General features: G+C 47.3%; 1 protein-coding gene across 1 annotated transcript in view; it reads right to left on the minus strand.

Annotated features, from left to right (window-relative positions):
• TMEM182 (transmembrane protein 182) overlaps positions 1 to 17,405 on the minus strand; it is a 206,588-nt gene that overhangs the window by 13,062 nt on the left and 176,121 nt on the right. The window contains exon 4 of the mRNA XM_069636925.1: positions 15,861 to 15,998. Coding sequence (XP_069493026.1) covers positions 15,861 to 15,998 — 138 coding nt within the window. The remainder of the gene's footprint in view (positions 1 to 15,860; positions 15,999 to 17,405) is intronic.

Here is a 17,405-nt window from a genome sequence, read left to right on the forward strand (position 1 = left end):
CCTGGCCTGGGTGGCCGTTGAAGGGGGCGTCATGAGACCATTCCAAAGCCAGATTTCTGATATCAGTGGTAGGTAGAACTAGACGATTCTGTACATATGGTAGCCCGTCACAGTACACTGGGTCCCATTCGGATAGCTGCTCGGGATGTTGCTGGACCCAAGTACGGATTGCGTCCAGCAATGCCAAAGGAGGTGTACATGTGCATACAACGTTCTCATGAGACAAGAAAGTGTCGGGAAAGATAGGTAGCGAAACCCCCCCGGGGGAACGAGACAGCACATCGGCTTTACCGTGCGTCCGACCAGAACGGTGTTTAATTTGAAAGTCGAAGGCTGCAAAAAACAAGTGCCACCTGACCTGCCTGCTGTTCACACATTTCAGGGAGGCCAAGTCCTGTAGATTCCGGTGATCTGTAAACACAGTGATCCTGTGTTTGGCCCCCAACAGATGGTGTTGCCAAGTGCGAAAGGCATCCATCACCGCCAGAAGCTCCTTCTCAGTAACAGTATAGTGGGCTTCTGCAGAATTGAATTTGCGGGAATGGAAGGCCACAGGGTGTAGGCATCCAGTAGCGGAGCAGACTTGTGACAAAACTGCCCCTAATGCAAAAGAGGAGGCATCCGCCTCAACAATGAAAGATAGGTCAGGATCAGGATGCTGGAGGACAGGGGCAGTGGTGAAGGCGTTTTTTAAATCCTCAAAAGCTTGCTGATGTACCTGCAGCCATTTGAAAGGGACATGTGGACTGGTGAGGGAGGTGAGAGGTGATGCTATGGAGGAGAAGCCAGAGATAAAACACCGGTAGAAGTTGGCGAAACCAAGAAATGACTGTAATGCCTTCAGGGTCTGCGTGGTCGGCCATTCTAGGATCACTCGAACCTTGGAATAATTCATCGCCAAGCCACCAGGTGTGATGTTGAACCCCAGGAACTCGATATTGGTCACATGAAATTGGCATTTCTAGGGTTTCACATAGAGCGAGTGTTTTTGTAACCGGGACAATACTTCTCGAACATGCTGCACATGTTCTTCTAGGGTATGGGAAAAGATGAGGATATCGTCAAGATATACAACCACGTATATGTCCAATATGTCACAGAACACATCATTCATGAAGTGCTGGAAGGTGGCTGGGGCGTTGCATAGTCCGAAAGGCATGACCATATACTCATAAAGGCCGTATCGTGTACAGAATGCGGTCTTACATTCGTCCCCCTTTCGAATGCGGACAAGGTTGTAGGCACCTCTCAAATCCAACTTGGAGTAGATAGAGGCGTGGGTCAATCGGTCCAATAGCGGAGTGATAAGAGGTATTGGGTACCGATTCTTAATGGTAATGGCATTGAGACGGCGGTAGTCCACACACGGACGTAGATCGCCTTCTTTTTTAGGCACGAAAAAGATCAGGCTGGCAGCTGAAGATGTGGAAGGGCGTATGTGACCCAGGCGCAAAGACTTTTCTATGTACTTTTTGAGGGTTTGGTCTTCGGACTGTGACAGGGAATAGATACGACCCGAGGGTATGGAAGCCCCAGGAGTCAGATCAATCGGGCAATCATAGGGACGATGTGGGGGTAGGGTTTCAGAAGAGCCTTGATCGAACACCGGAGCATAGTCCTGGTACTCCGCAGGGATGTTTGCGGTGACTAAACCCACTACATGCGGATCAGAGGGAGCACTGTTTTCTGTGATACTGAGTCGGGCAATAGCACCCAACGCTGATGCGGGCGTGTTCTCCTCTCCATTCATGGGGAGACAAAAATTCTGGCACAGTTCGCATTCAAAATGCACGTGACCCGAACCCCAATCAATGTGCGGATTGTGATCCTGCAACCATGGCATTCCTAATATAACACCGAACTGGGGCATGGCTATCAAGTCAAAGTGTATGGTTTCCTTGTGGACGGACTGGATCGTCAGTATGAGTGGTGCTGTTCTGTCCCATCAACTGCTTGTTCTAGTTCGGGTCGATTCTTGTTTACCAAGGGCAGGTTTAAGGCTCGGGCTAAGGTAATATCAATGTAGTTCCTGGAGGCCCCTGAATCAAGAGTGATCACTACGGGATGGATGGTGCCAGGGGTGGGCTGCAAAGTAGCTTGTACTTGTATGGGTCTAATTCTGCTGAACATTGGGACTGGATCCGGGGAGGAACATGAGGAGCTCGTCCCTCCCCCCGTGTCTAGGGTCGAGCTGTGTGAAAAACCTGGTTCTTGGGTTTCGGTCTCCGGGGACATTCTTTCACGAAATGGCCACACAACCCGCAGTAGAAACAGGCATTCTTTGGTCTTCTACGTTCCCTTTCCCTAGATGTGATGGGGCTCCTGATACCTCCAATCTGCATAGGTTCCCCGGTGGTGTCTGAGGTGGACGAAGAGATGGCAGGGCCTGTGGAATGGGGAAACCCAGCCTTAGCTCTCCGTTCAGAACGCTGTGCGTCTACTTGAAGGGTCAGATCCACACGAGCGGGGAATTGGACGGGCAGGGACGGAACCGCAGCTAAAGCATCCTTCATGGGATTACTTAACCCTCTGTAGAAGACCACTGCCTTCTTACTTTCTGGCCATGATGTTTCAGCCACTATTTGGTTAAATCGAGTGATGTAATCAATGAGGGACCCCCTACCCTGGGTAAGCTCTAGTAGTTCTAGATCATGAGACTGCGCTTTGTACCTGGTGTCAAATACTCGTGACATCTCCGATACCAGTTGGTCGAAATCATAGAGAGCGGGGTGGTCATTTTCTAATAGGGGGTTTGCCCATGCCGCAGCTGTACCCGTTAGGTGTGATAGAGTGAAGGCCGCCTTAGTGGTGGGATCAGGGAAAGCAAGAGGCTGCCATAGAAAGTGGAGTTTGCATTGGTTAAGGAAAGTCCTGAACTTTCTGGGGTCTCCATGGAACCTTTCTGGGGCTGCCAAGGGAAAAGGAGATGGCAGAACGACGGGAACGGAAGTAGAGGCAGTAGGAGCCGGGGTTGCAGGAGGAGGTGGCACAGGTACTGGAGCAGCGTCCCCAAGCTACGGGTCCGGGGGCAAGGGATGTTGGGCACTCTGCAACAAATCAAGGCGTTGATGGATTGTCGGCCCGTAATACCGTGATTGCTTGGATTATAGCAGCCATGGGGTCCTCCGCGGTACCCTCCATACCTGACACGACAAGGCTTCACAGACTGTTGTAACTTGAGTGTCGTGTAGATATGTGAGACCTCCGTCCCCAAGTGCCGCACAGGGAGAATGACAGAATCACTCCCTATGCAACCTTTGAGGCCACAGGTGGAGAAGAATCCGGAACCGCGAAGTACTGGAAGCCCCACGGAAGCTGTGAAGGAAAACAGCGTTAAGTACCAAGCAAGCAGGGTAATGCACAGATAACCAAAAAACAGGAAGGATCTTACCAGGAATTGACAGAAGTAGGGATTCCGCGGCTCAAGTGGGCAAAGGTCCCGAATAGGAGACACTTACTGGTAGTCACACCAGACCACACCTGGTGAAGACCTGCAGGCCGGACTGAACCAGATTGTAGGCAAGGAAGGTGGTGAGTCGTAGTTCATACAATGTTCCAGATTCTGTGAAGAGGGGTAATCCACAAGAAGTCCGTGACAACAATCCAGGGTCTAGAGCCAAGGGTAGCAGTCCAAGCTGACGGAACAAAGCAGGATCCAAAGAGAAGTCCGTGACAACGATCCGAGGTCAAGAGCCAAGTGTATCAGTCCAAGCCGGTAAAGCACAGATATAACGTAATCCACAAAGAGTTCCGAGAAGAGTTAGCCGGGTCCAAGATCAATCGTGAAACAAGGTAAGAATCGCAGGCCAGACAGGGTCTCCGAGAAAACAGCTGTGAAGCGCGGTACTGAAGCACTCCACTACTTAAGTACCGTTTGCTTCCTGATCACGTGATCGCGAGTTTGGGTCACGTGATCGCAAGTTCAGGTCACGTGATCGCGAGTTCAGGTCACGTGATCGGATAGACCCAGCAGCACAATGCAAGGAAGCGATCTTGATCTTCTGATGGCCTAATCTCCACGGCAACTGACAATGGAGGAACGGTTGCAGTCGTGACTGTGGAGTGGTAGCGTGAAGCTGCTGCTGTAGCTGTGTGCGAGCCGGCCTGGACCGCCAACGTGAGCCCCGGAAGGTAAGTGGGGGGTGTATTCGGGCTGAGGGGGACCTGGGATCACTGGTGGGTCGGACGGAGGGCATGACAGAGAGAAACAAGATGGTGAAATCCTTCCCCAACTGTACAGAGCTATCTAAACTAATCCTGCCTTCCTCCCTTCTCAATATTATCAAAGGCCCCTTTCATATGCAGCACCTTGGTGTAATCCTACTCCCTTTAAATGGGTGTGCTCCTTTGATGCCTGGGCACAGGACAGCATCCTGTTAAGTGGCTGTCACAGGAGAAGGGAGTTACCTACCCTCACAAAGAGTTCAAAGAAGAGACATGGACATTCAGGTTCCTGTCCTATAACTTGGCACGACCACCCTGTCTGAACAGACTACACATCACCTTCCACAACCGAGCTGGCTCACAGGATCTGACACACACAAGTGTGATATCAAATTGGATGTAGCTCTAATAATTTGCAAAAGTGCATGCACAATGCCATAATTCAGATACAACTTATATTAGAGTTTACCCTGCTGCCAGCATGGGGTGATTATAATCATGATACATTGGAAAAGGGGTTTGTATCTTGTGCGGTGCAAACTTTGTCTGTCACTTCAGCTGTCACGCGGGCACCTGTGACCTGATCCTACTCTGTGCTACTGTGGAGCAGGTGCTGCAATCAGGCTACTGATGCAAGAGTGCAGAGATGTGTACTGTGCTTTTAGCATGAAGTTTATGAAAGCAGAATCGGATCATTACTCATTCAGAAACATTGGTTATTCCACAAACATGAGGACCACACTGACATACCGCATGTAGTAGTTTAAACATATACAGATTCATGAATCAGTGTTTCTTCCTTTTCTGGAAATCCACATTAAGAGTTCAAATCCAAGGGTGCACAGTGACACCATCTGGGTGTCAGCAGAGGTACCAGCTGCAACCCCAGCAAATCCCGTGGGAAAGCTGCTACCTTGCATCTGTTTCAGGGATTGCAGAGGAAAGACACACATTAAAATCAACAGGGCCCATATGAAAGAAATGGTCCCTCTTAATATTTCCCACCCATTGTTCCTCCTGTAGCTCCTTAGCAGTTTCATAATGGTATTCATAATGGTAGCTGAACTGCAAATGGAGGTCTTAATGCAATGCAAGTGAGAAGAGCATCAGGCTCCAGAGAAGTATCTGCTGCATGGGGTCCTGAATGAGATGAAGTTGGAGCTCTGAAAGAAGATGATAATGGTGCTGGTCTCCTGAAGAGAAGTGAGGGCGTTGATGAAGAATCTGGGAAATGAAGGAACTGAGGCCTAGGAGCAAGGTACTTCTGCATCCAGCATTGCAGGGGCATGGCTGATGGCTATAGGAATCTACATATTACTTTTGTTGACAGCACCATCGATATAAGGCATTTTCTGACGCTGGATGTCAAAACTCTAGCAGGATATGCAGGCAGGTCGGTTGCATAATGAATTTTGAAGGTTGCGTTTTAGGAACACCAGGTTTGTTTGACTTACATTGATTGAACGAAGAAGCAGGTGGTGGTCTGAAAGCGGTTTGAGCAATTGCAAAGGCAGCAGGACTTTGTGGCTCGAGCTGAGGTAATGACGTGCTTCAGCTGGTGTGGTGCAGCATCAAACTGGTTCGAACAAGTGAACTTGTGGTTGGTAGAACAAAGAATGCCAAAAGCAGCTCCTGAGGGTCCTGCTGATTCAAACGGTTTTGAACACTCTAAAATCATGGCTTGGAAGTGGAATGATGATGAGAACATAGGGCTCCTTTCTGTTCTTGCTTTCAGCTGCTGTGAGGCCCAATCCGGAGTCTCAGGGACAAGATGAGCCCTTTTCTCGTGCTCCAAACCAGGGGTGAAGGGGTGTGGCAAACAACTGCAGGGGTGAGTTCCAACATGGTGAGGTCCAGGGTACCGCTGTAGCTGGCAGAGAGGCAGGTCTTGTTCCAGCAGCAGATCACCCCCAATGGTCCGTGGGGATGGTTAGGGGGAAACCTCTCCTCTGCCTTAGAACACCTGCCTTCACTTCACACCTGGAGGACTCTGGAAAGGACTACTCTCCCAGTAGGGTCCAATGAAATCTTCTCAAGTGATGATCCAAGGATGATTCCCAAGATGATTCAAAGAAGTGATGGCAGACCCCTTCATTTAAAGGTAAAAGTCCACAGGTGTTTGGACTAAAGCTAGCCTGACTTAGTGGTATAATCCTTGTTCTTGAAAGAAGTAGACTGTGCACTTCTGACAACACACCCAAGGTTTGTATTTTGCTCCAGAAGACAGGAAGAAGAGAGAGAGGCAGACAGAAACAAGATGGTGAAAGTCTTCCTCCACTATACAGAGCCTCCAGTCTACTCCTTCCCCTTCCCTTCTCCTCAGTAGAAATAAAGACCTTTAGAAATACAGCACCCTGGCGTGAGGCTACTCCCTTTGGATGAGTATGCTCCTTTGAAGCTTGGGCCCAGGGCAGCTGATTGTTGTGTGACTGTCCCTGGCAGTGGATGTTACCTACCCTCATAAAGAGATCAAAGAAGAGTCATGGGAATTCAGGTTGGTGTCCAGTCATATAAACATTCTGCCCATCTCTCTTCTATACAGTCTTTGATGTCTTCAAATCTTAGCCATCTAAACTCATCAAAGCCGAAAATTCAATTTTTTCATTTCCTCTCAAATTCCCCCTCCCATTTCTCCTCCTTCCATCACTTTCCCCCAACCTACCTAGCTTTATCCACCTCTGTCTACAATCTTGGTATTACCTTTGATGCTTCTTTGTCCTTGTACCATATTCTTGTGACGGCTTGTGTGTGCCGTTACTATCTGTTCGATATACGCAAAGCTCGACCATTTGTAATGTTCAGGGTAATTAAGATCTCTAGCATCATTCTTGCTCATTTAGACTATTGCCCCTCTCTTTTCCTTGATCTTCCTGCTTCTCATCTTGCCCCACTTTGGTTTATCTTTCACTAAACTATATGTCTTAAATATTCCCTCCCTTCCTGTTTTCTCTATCTCTGATGCCCTTAGCTCATTATCCTTTGAGGACCGTCTTCAACACCACTTTCTTTCCATTGTTTTCAAATGCCTTTATGGTATTGCACCCCTACCTCAGTTTTCCTGTATCCAGGTACAAACCATCATATTCCCTTCAGGACCCAATCTCTTTGTTTTGTTTCTGTCCACAGCCTCCCTGTGCTCAGTATTGCTTTCACTCTCTTTCTCTCCTAGCCCCCAAACACTGGAAATCTCTTCCTCTACCTCTTTGCTCTCTTACTTTGCATTCCTCATTTCACATTCAGCTGAAATCTAATTTGCTCTCCTCTTCTTAACGTGTAATTTTCCCAAGTTTATTTATTGTACCATTGTCTAATTGATTATATTTATTTAACCCCTTTGTTCAGCGCTTTGGCGTTTAGGACCATATAGCACGAATAAACAAGATAAAAATGTAAAATCAGTCAGAATAAAAACCTCCTTCCACAGCTGAGCTTTGCTCATAGAAGTTGACAAGTGTGATATCAAATTGGATGTGGCTGTAAAGATCATAAGTAGTGACATGCAACTGGCTTTAGCTCAGGAAAGCTTTATTCTTAGAGTTTACCCTGCCGCCATCATGGGCCACTTATGATCATCATAGTTTTGGTACATGGGTGCACATGTTAAATGCAGCCCCAGCCCTGCAGAGGTTTAGCTGTTGTGGCAGTTGTGAAATGGGAAGCAGTGAACTCTGAACCTGCACTGTGCCTCTGGTAGAGCAGGTTCTGCAAATCAGGATACTGATGCAGCAGGGCACAAGTACACACTATGCTTTTGGCATGAAAGGGGAATCTCTAATCAGCAGATTATTCTTTCAGAGATGGAACTACCTGCATCATTTTATTATGTAATGAAAATCAAAAATGCCAGGGCGATCACAACCTTGCCAAATAGAAATTGTTCACAATATCATTAAGAATATACAGTTGTTGTTTCGTCTTTCAAGCAAGCGTCCTCCTGCTTCTAAGCGCTGTAACAATAGCTATTAATAGCACCCAGTTCACATTACTTCATTTATAGACATCAGAACAATGAAGGGCTGAGTTAGCCCTGCCTGGATTTGGTCTTGTGACGTCCATGGTGGCCTGGTGTCAAAGGCCAATGCTTAAGGTATGAGCTGTCCACCTGCTTTACCCCATATAAGATGACCAAAACATGTAGATGAGACAGTCAATGCCAGGCAATGCCATTACTGGGACATATAAGGCTAAGCTTGGCATGTGATACCGCCACCTGCATGTGTTAGAACGTACCTCAAATGTGGTTACCATAAAAACCACATGACGCATTAAGTGGCACAGGATGGCATTTACTGGTGTTTTTGAAGCTGCACTTGGCAAATGATAGCGCACACCCACATGCCTGACGTTGTGCCTCACACGTGGTTACGCTAAAATGCCTATCAGGTATTAACTGACAGTGGGTGGCACTTTCAAATCCACACGCTAAAAGATTCTTTAATTTTCTCGTTGTGCCCGACAGACTGAAACACATCAGAGATCGTATTCCTTCCCGAATTGACTATTGGAACAACATTTTCCTGGGAGCTCCCAATAAGGTTATTAATCAAATACATATACCGATGAACAAACCTATGCCTATAGGACCATATCATCCACCATCAAGTCACTAAATTGTCTCCCTGGGGACATCTTTCATTCTGACCCACGATGGGCATGGTAATATCAACAGATATATTTCTTTTAAGTTCGAGAAGCGTACAAACAGGATCTCCAAGCGCACATATTTTACTCCCAACTACAAGAGACTTAAACCTATAGGCTGGTCCCGGGCATTGCAGGGTGCCTGCTGCGGAACATGGTGACCCGAAAACTAACAGGTTGGACAAGCTACAAAAGAGTGAGACAACTCCTAGAAATTGAATTTCTCTCCTAGACCTTTCCCTCCAAAGCCCCAATCCCCACCAGCCCTCGCTATGCATGTGAATAAGGGCCGCATGTGGGTGCAAAATGGGGTGCAAACAACTGTATGTTTACATGGGGCAATTCTGTCGCATGGCCAGACTATTTTGACTGGGGTGATCGAAGCAGGGCACTGACTTATGCAAGGTGGCATGCAGTATGGGCGCACCCACACATAATGATCGTAGTTTAGGATAATGAGGTGGCACCTGGTTTGGCCAATCAGATTCCAGGGGTAACACGTGCCACCCCAGACCACTTCCTGGACACGCCACTGGGGCAATTCTTAGTCAATCGAGCTGGTGTGCCCAATTTACTTACGGCTCTAGATGCTGTTTGCGCTTACTGATATTTGCACCTGCAAAGTAATATCTCTGAGCATTGGGCTCTGAGTATTTAATGTACAAACAATATCCAATATTCGGGTGACTTAGATGTGCACAGAAAGAATGAACAGGTTCTCACGTCTGCTGTCTGTCAGTTACAGGTTTAACACATTTATTAAAGGAATGGTTCGCCCATAAAATGTTATTGGCCAAAAAGATGGGCAATAATAAAAAAAATATACTGGCACTTTTTTTTTCTAATTACCTTTGTAAAATTTTGAGCATTTGAAGTTCAAAATTTACAAAAGCAAGCACATGGGGGCATCCATTTTGTGAAATGGATGCCCGCCTGTGCTCGCTTTTGTTTTTGCGGCACTAATGAAGGAAAAGCCAGCCAGCTGTAGTAAACAAAATCTACCACTGGGTGGCTTTTCCTTCATTGGTTTTTCTTTCTAAGTTTCTCAGGCTCCTCCGAGCCGGAGGAGCCTGAGAAACCTAGAAAGAAAAACTGCAGTGTTTTCGAAACACAACCGCTTTGTGTTTCTGCCTGCAGCTGCTTTCCCATTTGGAGCTCTCGGGCTCCCCATGAGGAGTCCGAGAGCCCCAAATGGGAAGGCCAAGGCAGGCAGAAACACTGCAGCATTTCTGAAAACAACCGCACTGTGTTTCTGCCTGCAGCCGCTTTCCCATTTGGGGCTCTCTGGCTCCCCATGGGGAGCCAGAGAGCCCCAAATGGGAAAGCCAGCTGTAGTAAACAAAATCTACCACTGGGTGGCTTTTCCTTCATTGGTTTTTCTTTCTAAGTTTCTCAGGCTCCTCCGAAAAACTGCAGTGTTTTCGAAACACAACCGCTTTGTGTTTCTGCCTGCAGCTGCTTTCCCATTTGGGGCTCTCGGGCTCCACATGGGGAGCCAGAGAGCCCCAAATGGGAAAGCTGCTGTAAGCAGAAACACAGCGGCATGGAAACACGACCGCGTTGTGCTTCTGCCTGCCTTGGCTTTCCCATTTGGGGCTCTCGGGATCCCGAGAGCCCCAAATGGGAAGGCCAAGGCAGGCAGAAACACTGCAGCATTTCTGAAAACAACCGCACTGTGTTTCTGCCTGCAGCCGCTTTCCCATTTGGGGCTCTCGGGCTCCCCATGGGGAGCCAGAGATCCCCAAATGGGAAAACCAGCTGTAGTAAACAAAATCTACCACTGGGTGGCTTTTCCTTCATTGGTTTTTCTTTCTAAGTTTCTCAGGCTCCTCCGAGCCGGAGGAGCCTGAGAAACTTAGAAAGAAAAACTGCAGTGTTTTCGAAACACAACCGCTTTGTGTTTCTGCCTGCAGCTGCTTTCCCATTTGGGGCTCTCGGGCTCCCCACAGGGAGCCCGAGAGTCCCAAATGGGAAAGCTGCTGTAAGCAGAAACACTGCGGCATGGAAACACGACGCGTTGTGTTTCTGCCTGCCTTGGCTTTCCCATTGGGGGCTCTCGGGCTCCCCACGGGGAGCCCGAGATCCCCAAATGGGAAGGCCAAGGCAGGCAGAAACACTGCAGCATTTCTAAAAACAACCGCGCTGTGTTTCTGCCTGCAGCCGCTTTCCCATTTGGGGCTCTCGGGCTCCACATGGGGAGCCAGAGAGCCCCAAATGGGAAAGCTGCTGTAAGCAGAAACACCGCGGCATGGAAACACGACCGTGTTGTGTTTCTGCCTGTCTTGGCTTTCACTTTGGCTCTCCGGTGCTCCCCTGGGGGAGCACCGGAGACCCAAAGTGATAGCCACTGCAGGCAGAAACACAATGTGGTTGTGTTTCAATAATGCTGCTGTTTTTCTTTCTAAGTTTCTCAGGCTCCTCTGGCTCGGAGGAGCCTGAGAAACTTAGAAAGAAAAACTGCAGCGTTTTCAAACACAATCACGTTGTATTTATGTTTGAGGAAGCTTCAAAATCTACCTGTTACGCTCACCTGGTATCCACAGGGACGCCACCCCGCTGGGTTACTCTCTGGTATGCTTCTCAGCTTTGCCCTGATGTGGTCTGTGGGGAAGGTTCTGCCTGAAAATACACGAGGACTGTGTTCAAGACTGACCAACTGGGATAAGCATCCTCCCTCCACCCCCATATGATTTCAGTCCCTCTGGTGCCCTCTCCTCACCTTGTGGTAGAATTAGGCATGCTCTCTGTCCTGCCTTCTTTGCAGGGGCGCTTTGTCTTTCATGGGCGAGTGTGGTCCAGTTACTTCACTGACGCCGGCCCGTTTGATATTGTTCAGGTAGGTCTTATTGCTGTTTTTTAGTTTTGTTGCTATCCTGCATGCCTTTCTTTGTTTAAAATGTCTCTTTTTTTCTCCCTTAGGTATGCAGAGCTTCAGCGCAGCGAACTGGATAGGTTGAGCCCAGCTGGTAAATGATGGCGCATTGAGAGCGCTATGATGCGGTAAGTAAGCGCTATGCGCAGCGCTGTAAAATCTTGCCTTTGCTAACCTGTGTTTTCCTTCTTTGTAGGTCGCAGTGTTCTTCAGCACGAGTGGAATGTCCGGAGTGGTGCCAGCTGAGGGGCGACCAGCCAGGTAAGCCTTTTGAGCAGTTCGTAATTTGTAAATGTCTCTACTGCTTTCTTTAATGTTGCCTCTATCTTCCTCTTTCAGGTCGTTCTGTCCGGGAGGCGTGCAGATTCGAGGAAGCTGTTCTCAGTAGCTGCGAGTGTTTAAAGATGAAAACTGCAGGTAAGATGCTGCTGCTAATGATGTTCCTTTTGTCTCCTTGCAGGTTCTGCTTCTCCGAGGTTCGAGGGAATAGCTGGACACGGTGAGAGTCACGTTGCAAGCTGCAAAGTAACACGAAGCGTGTTGTCTTGCTCTGGACTTGTGTTTTAAATAGCCCCAACAAAATAGTCCAGGTAAAGTAGTCCCTAGGCTGGCACACACAAAAGACTAGACCGCACGCATAGCTTGGTTCCTGGGAACCAAGCTATGTGGATGCCTCCATGTTGGCTGGCAACACAATAAGTAGTTCCCAAGCGCATGTTTCTCATGGTGCATGAGCCTGGCGCCATAGGCCAGGAGTGGCCCCAAGAGGGCTTTGGAAATCCTGACTCCACCTGGCCAATGGGTTTGCCAGAGGGGGTTTTGGGCGAGGGTCGTGACACTACCGCAAACATAAATACAACGTTTTTACAACGTCTCCAGCCCGGAAAACTTGGAAAAAACCACAGCTAGCGCTTTTTTTATTTATAAAATAGCACTTACCGAGATGCAGCTGCAGCATTTCTGCCTGTAGTCTCCGGTCTCCGTTCTGTGAGTCCCGGCACCAATGAAGGAAAAGCCACCCAGTGGTAGCTTTTGTTTACTACAGCTGGCTGGCTTTTCCTTCATTAGTGCCGCAAAAGCAAAAGAAAGCATAGGCGGGCATCCATTTCACAAAATGGATGCCCCAATGTGCTTGCTTTTGTACATTTTGAGCTTCAATTGTCTTAACATTTTACATAGGGACTTAAAAAATAAAGTGCCAGTATTTTTTTTTTATTATTGCCCATCTTTTTGGCCAATAACATTTTATGGGCGAACCATTCCTTTAAGGTGAACAGATGACATAATTTCAAAGAAAGGGAAGGGTTTGTTGCATTAAAAAGAAACTTTGCAAAGTAATTACATCAATACATTGCTTTGCAGGTCACGACAAAGTACGAAAGGCTGCAGCTACATTTAACCTCTTAAGTGCCAAGGACGAGTATGCTCGTCCTTTTTGCATAGACTTGCATAATAGCCTGGCACTTTTAACATGTGTTCATCATGTACACACGTAAATCAAAAAACTTAAAAAAAAGTGAACAGGACAGCATTTCATCTGAAACCAGCTACATTGGCTCCCAATAAAATAGATGCATGTTGTTTGTTTGTTTTTAAGGTATTTTGTTGCGCCCAAACGAGTGCAGTAGGTGGGTTTGCCATTATAATTAAACATAATTACAATACAAAAAAACGAACAGCAACAAAGGCAATGAATCCGAAGCAAAAAACCCAAATCACAGTCAAAGTGGTGCTAAAACAATACACAAAATAGGCAATTCTACATACTAAAAAACTCTATTGCACGGGCACGTTTTTTTTTAACTTTTTAACATTTCTAATTTTAAAGTGACAGCAGCCTGGTGTGGAAGAGGTAAGCAAGCATCCGAGCAGAGACAGCGGCTGCATAGAAGGATCTCTTGAAAGCAGAGACTTGCCGGAATATGGAACCCCCCCAGGACGAGGACATCCCTATTTCGAAGGCCCCTAGACCCACCACACGCAACTAGTTTTTTGGACACATTACTGGGTATCTGGTTATGGGCAGCCTTATTATGGGTTACGGCCTGGAGTCTTCAACAGGATCCTGGCATCGAATGGGAGTCAGTGTAATTGTTTCAGGAGAGTGGCAATACTATCAAACTTCCCAGTTCCATCAACTATCCTGGCACTAGCAACAACAGCAAACAGACACCTCCTCCTTCAAGCATGCTAGAGACATTGGGCCTCATTACGATAGTGGCGGTACAGTGATAACGGCGCCGGTAGTGATACCGCTGCCGTTATCACTGCACCACCCCATTACGAGTGCTGCTCGCAGGTGCCGCTCTGCATGCCTGGTCAGACCAGGCGTGCAGAGCGGCACCCGCGAGCAGAACAGGTTGGTAGCAACGGTACTGTTATAAACGGTACTGCTGCTACAATCCTCCCCATTCCCATTGAGCCCTATGGGTGCTCAAATGGGAATGGGGACTTACCGGCTCCGGGTCCCACGAAAGGGGAATTACCGGGCCCGCCGAGGTGGGAATGGCTTGGTTATTCCCCTTTCGCGGGAACCGGAGCCGGACCCGAGTTTGGGGGTAGCCATGCCCTTATTAAGGGCATGGCTATCTCCAAACATGTAATGAGGCCCGTTGTCTAGTATGTACAGAGTGGTGGTCTCAGGGATGCAGCCAGGTGGAAAGCCTGTCTTAAATGGTGCCTGGCCATGACAAAGTGCTGTGAGAGAGCGAAAAATGGAAGTGGATGGAGAAAGGAGGGAATGGAGGAGGAAGGGAAAAAGGAGTTTTGAGGTTTGGAAGATAAATCCTCGGACAGTGAAAAGAAGCATGACTGACTAGGGGCCTCATTACAACCCAGGCGGTGGACCATGGTGCTATGAGCACCATCGTCCATGCCGGAATCCGCCATGGTGAATGGTGGAATTACCGCCCCATTCCAAGGTTGGTGGGGCGGTAATTCCCCATTCACCATGGCCCCTTCCCCATTCCCATTTTTGCCCCATAGGGCTGAATGGGAATGGGGAAGGCGCTAAGTACGGTGCTGCAAATTGCGGCACCGTACTTAGCACCAAGGTCCCTTTGCGGGTTGGATTTTAACGCCTGCAAAAAGCAGGCGTTAAAATCACCAACCCGCAAAGGGACCTCGTAATCAGGCGTTAAGGGGTTAACGGCGCTGCCACCTTTTGCGGCGCCGTTAACCCCTTAACGCCAGGGTTGTAATGAGGCCCTATGAGTTAGTGCTCAGGGAAAAAAGGATGTCTGCAACGCGAACAAACTCATTTTGGGTAAAATACCCAGGATATGCACAAAAAGTGCAACCCAATACACCCTGTCCAGGCACCTGATCCCTAGCCAAGCCTTGCCCGTTTCCGAGACCAAGGTCCTGTTAATCAGACCCCGAGGCAAATCCATCAGAGTTAAAGCTCATTCAATCTGTAACTTATCCTGTCGTTTAATGGGATGGATAGATGGATCCATAGCCCTCAAATGGGAACTACAGACCATGTTAATGCAAGCCTCTGAATCCTAGAGGCAAGGGCTGTGTCCTGACATCCACAAAACTTGGGGCACCACCTGGACCACTTCAGTATATCCCCTTTTCGAAGGACATTGAGCTACCAATCAACTATTGATATTGATATTGATATTTTATTTGTATCGTGCTCATACACAAGTGTTTCAGAGCGTGACCAGGCATGGGAGGGGAACAAGGGAGAAGAAAAACAATGATCTTACTAGACCCAGTGAGATTGAGAACAACCAAGTGCAAGGGAAAGGGGAGAGTGCATGGGAGGGGGGTGTTGAAGTGGAAAGTGTTGAGCAAAAAGGAATAAAAAATAAACATAAATAAATAAGCATGAATAAATACATAAAAGCAACAGTGATAGTGAAGCAAGCAAGTGGCAAGTGCTAGGTTTAAGCCAAGAGACAGGGTGAGTCTGATAAGTGCAGAAGAAAAAGAAGAGGGGGGACTGTAGGGTTACAGATACAGACCTCAGTGCAAGGAATTGCCAGGAGGCCGTGGGGGGGGCAAGGGGGAGTGGCAGAGTGAGCAGGTGCCTGGGCCCGAAAGTCAGAGGGTGACCATGTATTATCCGACGAGGAATTTGGTATACCCATAAGAGCAGCGAAGCAATAAGTCAGCGTCCAACCAAACATTCAATCCAACACAATAGCTTTACTTGGGTTCAGGTCACACTTACCAGCTGCGATGAAAAGACCTCCTCCAGCTTTGTAAAGGCCATGACTTGAGAAAGGGGCAGCACAGATGATCAAGAACCCTGCTGTCACAATGGTGACCACACCCAACAGCATGAAAACCGTCCAGAAACCACGATAAACTAAAAAGAAAACATATATTTTTAAGTTACTCACAGTGCCCAAAACATATGCTCTGTTGTTCATAAAAAAAGCTGTAGCGCACTGCTGCGGGAGTGCAAAGCACACATGGAAACTGTGTACTATCTGTGTGGTTGTTTTTTACGTGGGTCGTGGGTACCTCTTTGTCTGTAAGTCAGGAACATTCCATATGTTCTAACCCTTTCAATAGACGAGTACAATAGGATGTGAACCTGGTGAGTAACACACTACACAACAAGAAAACAGCTGTTATGTATACATTACTCATATCAAAATATACAGACGGGAAACTTGAAATATTTCGTATAGTTGACAATCGGTTGTTAGATTTGTGTCAGGAATAATTCATCAATCTAATGAAACAGTTCAGGTAATAATGGGCATTCATGTACTTTGGTCACTTTAGCTCATTATGTAAACAATATTGGTTAACAAACCAGTCCCTTGATGTGCTTTTATAATTAAATACAAACTAATAAATATAATGGATAGGTGTATTGACATCTTAATAAATATGTACACCAGGACCGGCTCCAGGAATTTGTATCTAGGCGGGACAGGTTTGTGGTCAGGGGGCCTAACTTCCATTCGGTTTAGGTGGAGGAGTACCCTAAACAAAATGGTGCTGTTAAGCCAGATTTTTAAGATCTGTGATCCAGCAAAAAATGTCTTCCAGGAACAGGAAAAATCCATTTACACGCTTCAATTGGTTTAATCTGTTAAACTGCTTTAAAAGCTGTAGAAGCCTGGATTCAAAGTCAGGTTGTAGGACCATCGGTGACACATTTACCAGCAAGACTACTTTAATGGCTATAAAGATGCTTGCTAGGATTGAACCCCATGAAAGATTTAAGGAAAGGGATTCTTGGGCAATGTTGACAGATGGTCCTGGGTAGGTGGGGCATGTGTGTAGAGCTTATGGCAGGAGTAGTTAATGGCTGTCACGAGTGGAAACAGCCTGTTCACCGCACCAGGTTTTGCTGACAAAGTGATTTGCCCAGGTTCACTCACTTTGTTCAAATGGAAAATCTGCAATTGCCTTCCACCTGCTCATCGATTCCAAAATCACAGACTCTTCAGTACCCCCTACCAATGACTTATGCTCTCTTCTTCCATCTGATCCTTAGTTTCCTTCCATAAGCTCCCTAAGTACTTTGACTTTCCATTCTCTACTCACTTCACCGACCATCCACTCCCCCATCTCCACAAGGAAAACTATTGCAAAGCATGAAAAATGAAAACTGTATACTGCAAAACCCTTAACAAGAGTCTGAGAGATTAATCCTAATTAATCATGCCCTAAGAACAAACGTTTTTCAACCTAATGCTATAATAGAGTTGTAACAAAACAATGCATAGAAAAACAGAAGCAGAAAGATAGTATTGCA

Source organism: Ambystoma mexicanum, chromosome 7p (genome assembly GCF_040938575.1).
Source record: "Ambystoma mexicanum isolate Mex_15411 chromosome 7p, UKY_AmexF1_1, whole genome shotgun sequence".
NCBI classification, from domain to species: Eukaryota; Metazoa; Chordata; class Amphibia; order Caudata; family Ambystomatidae; genus Ambystoma; species Ambystoma mexicanum.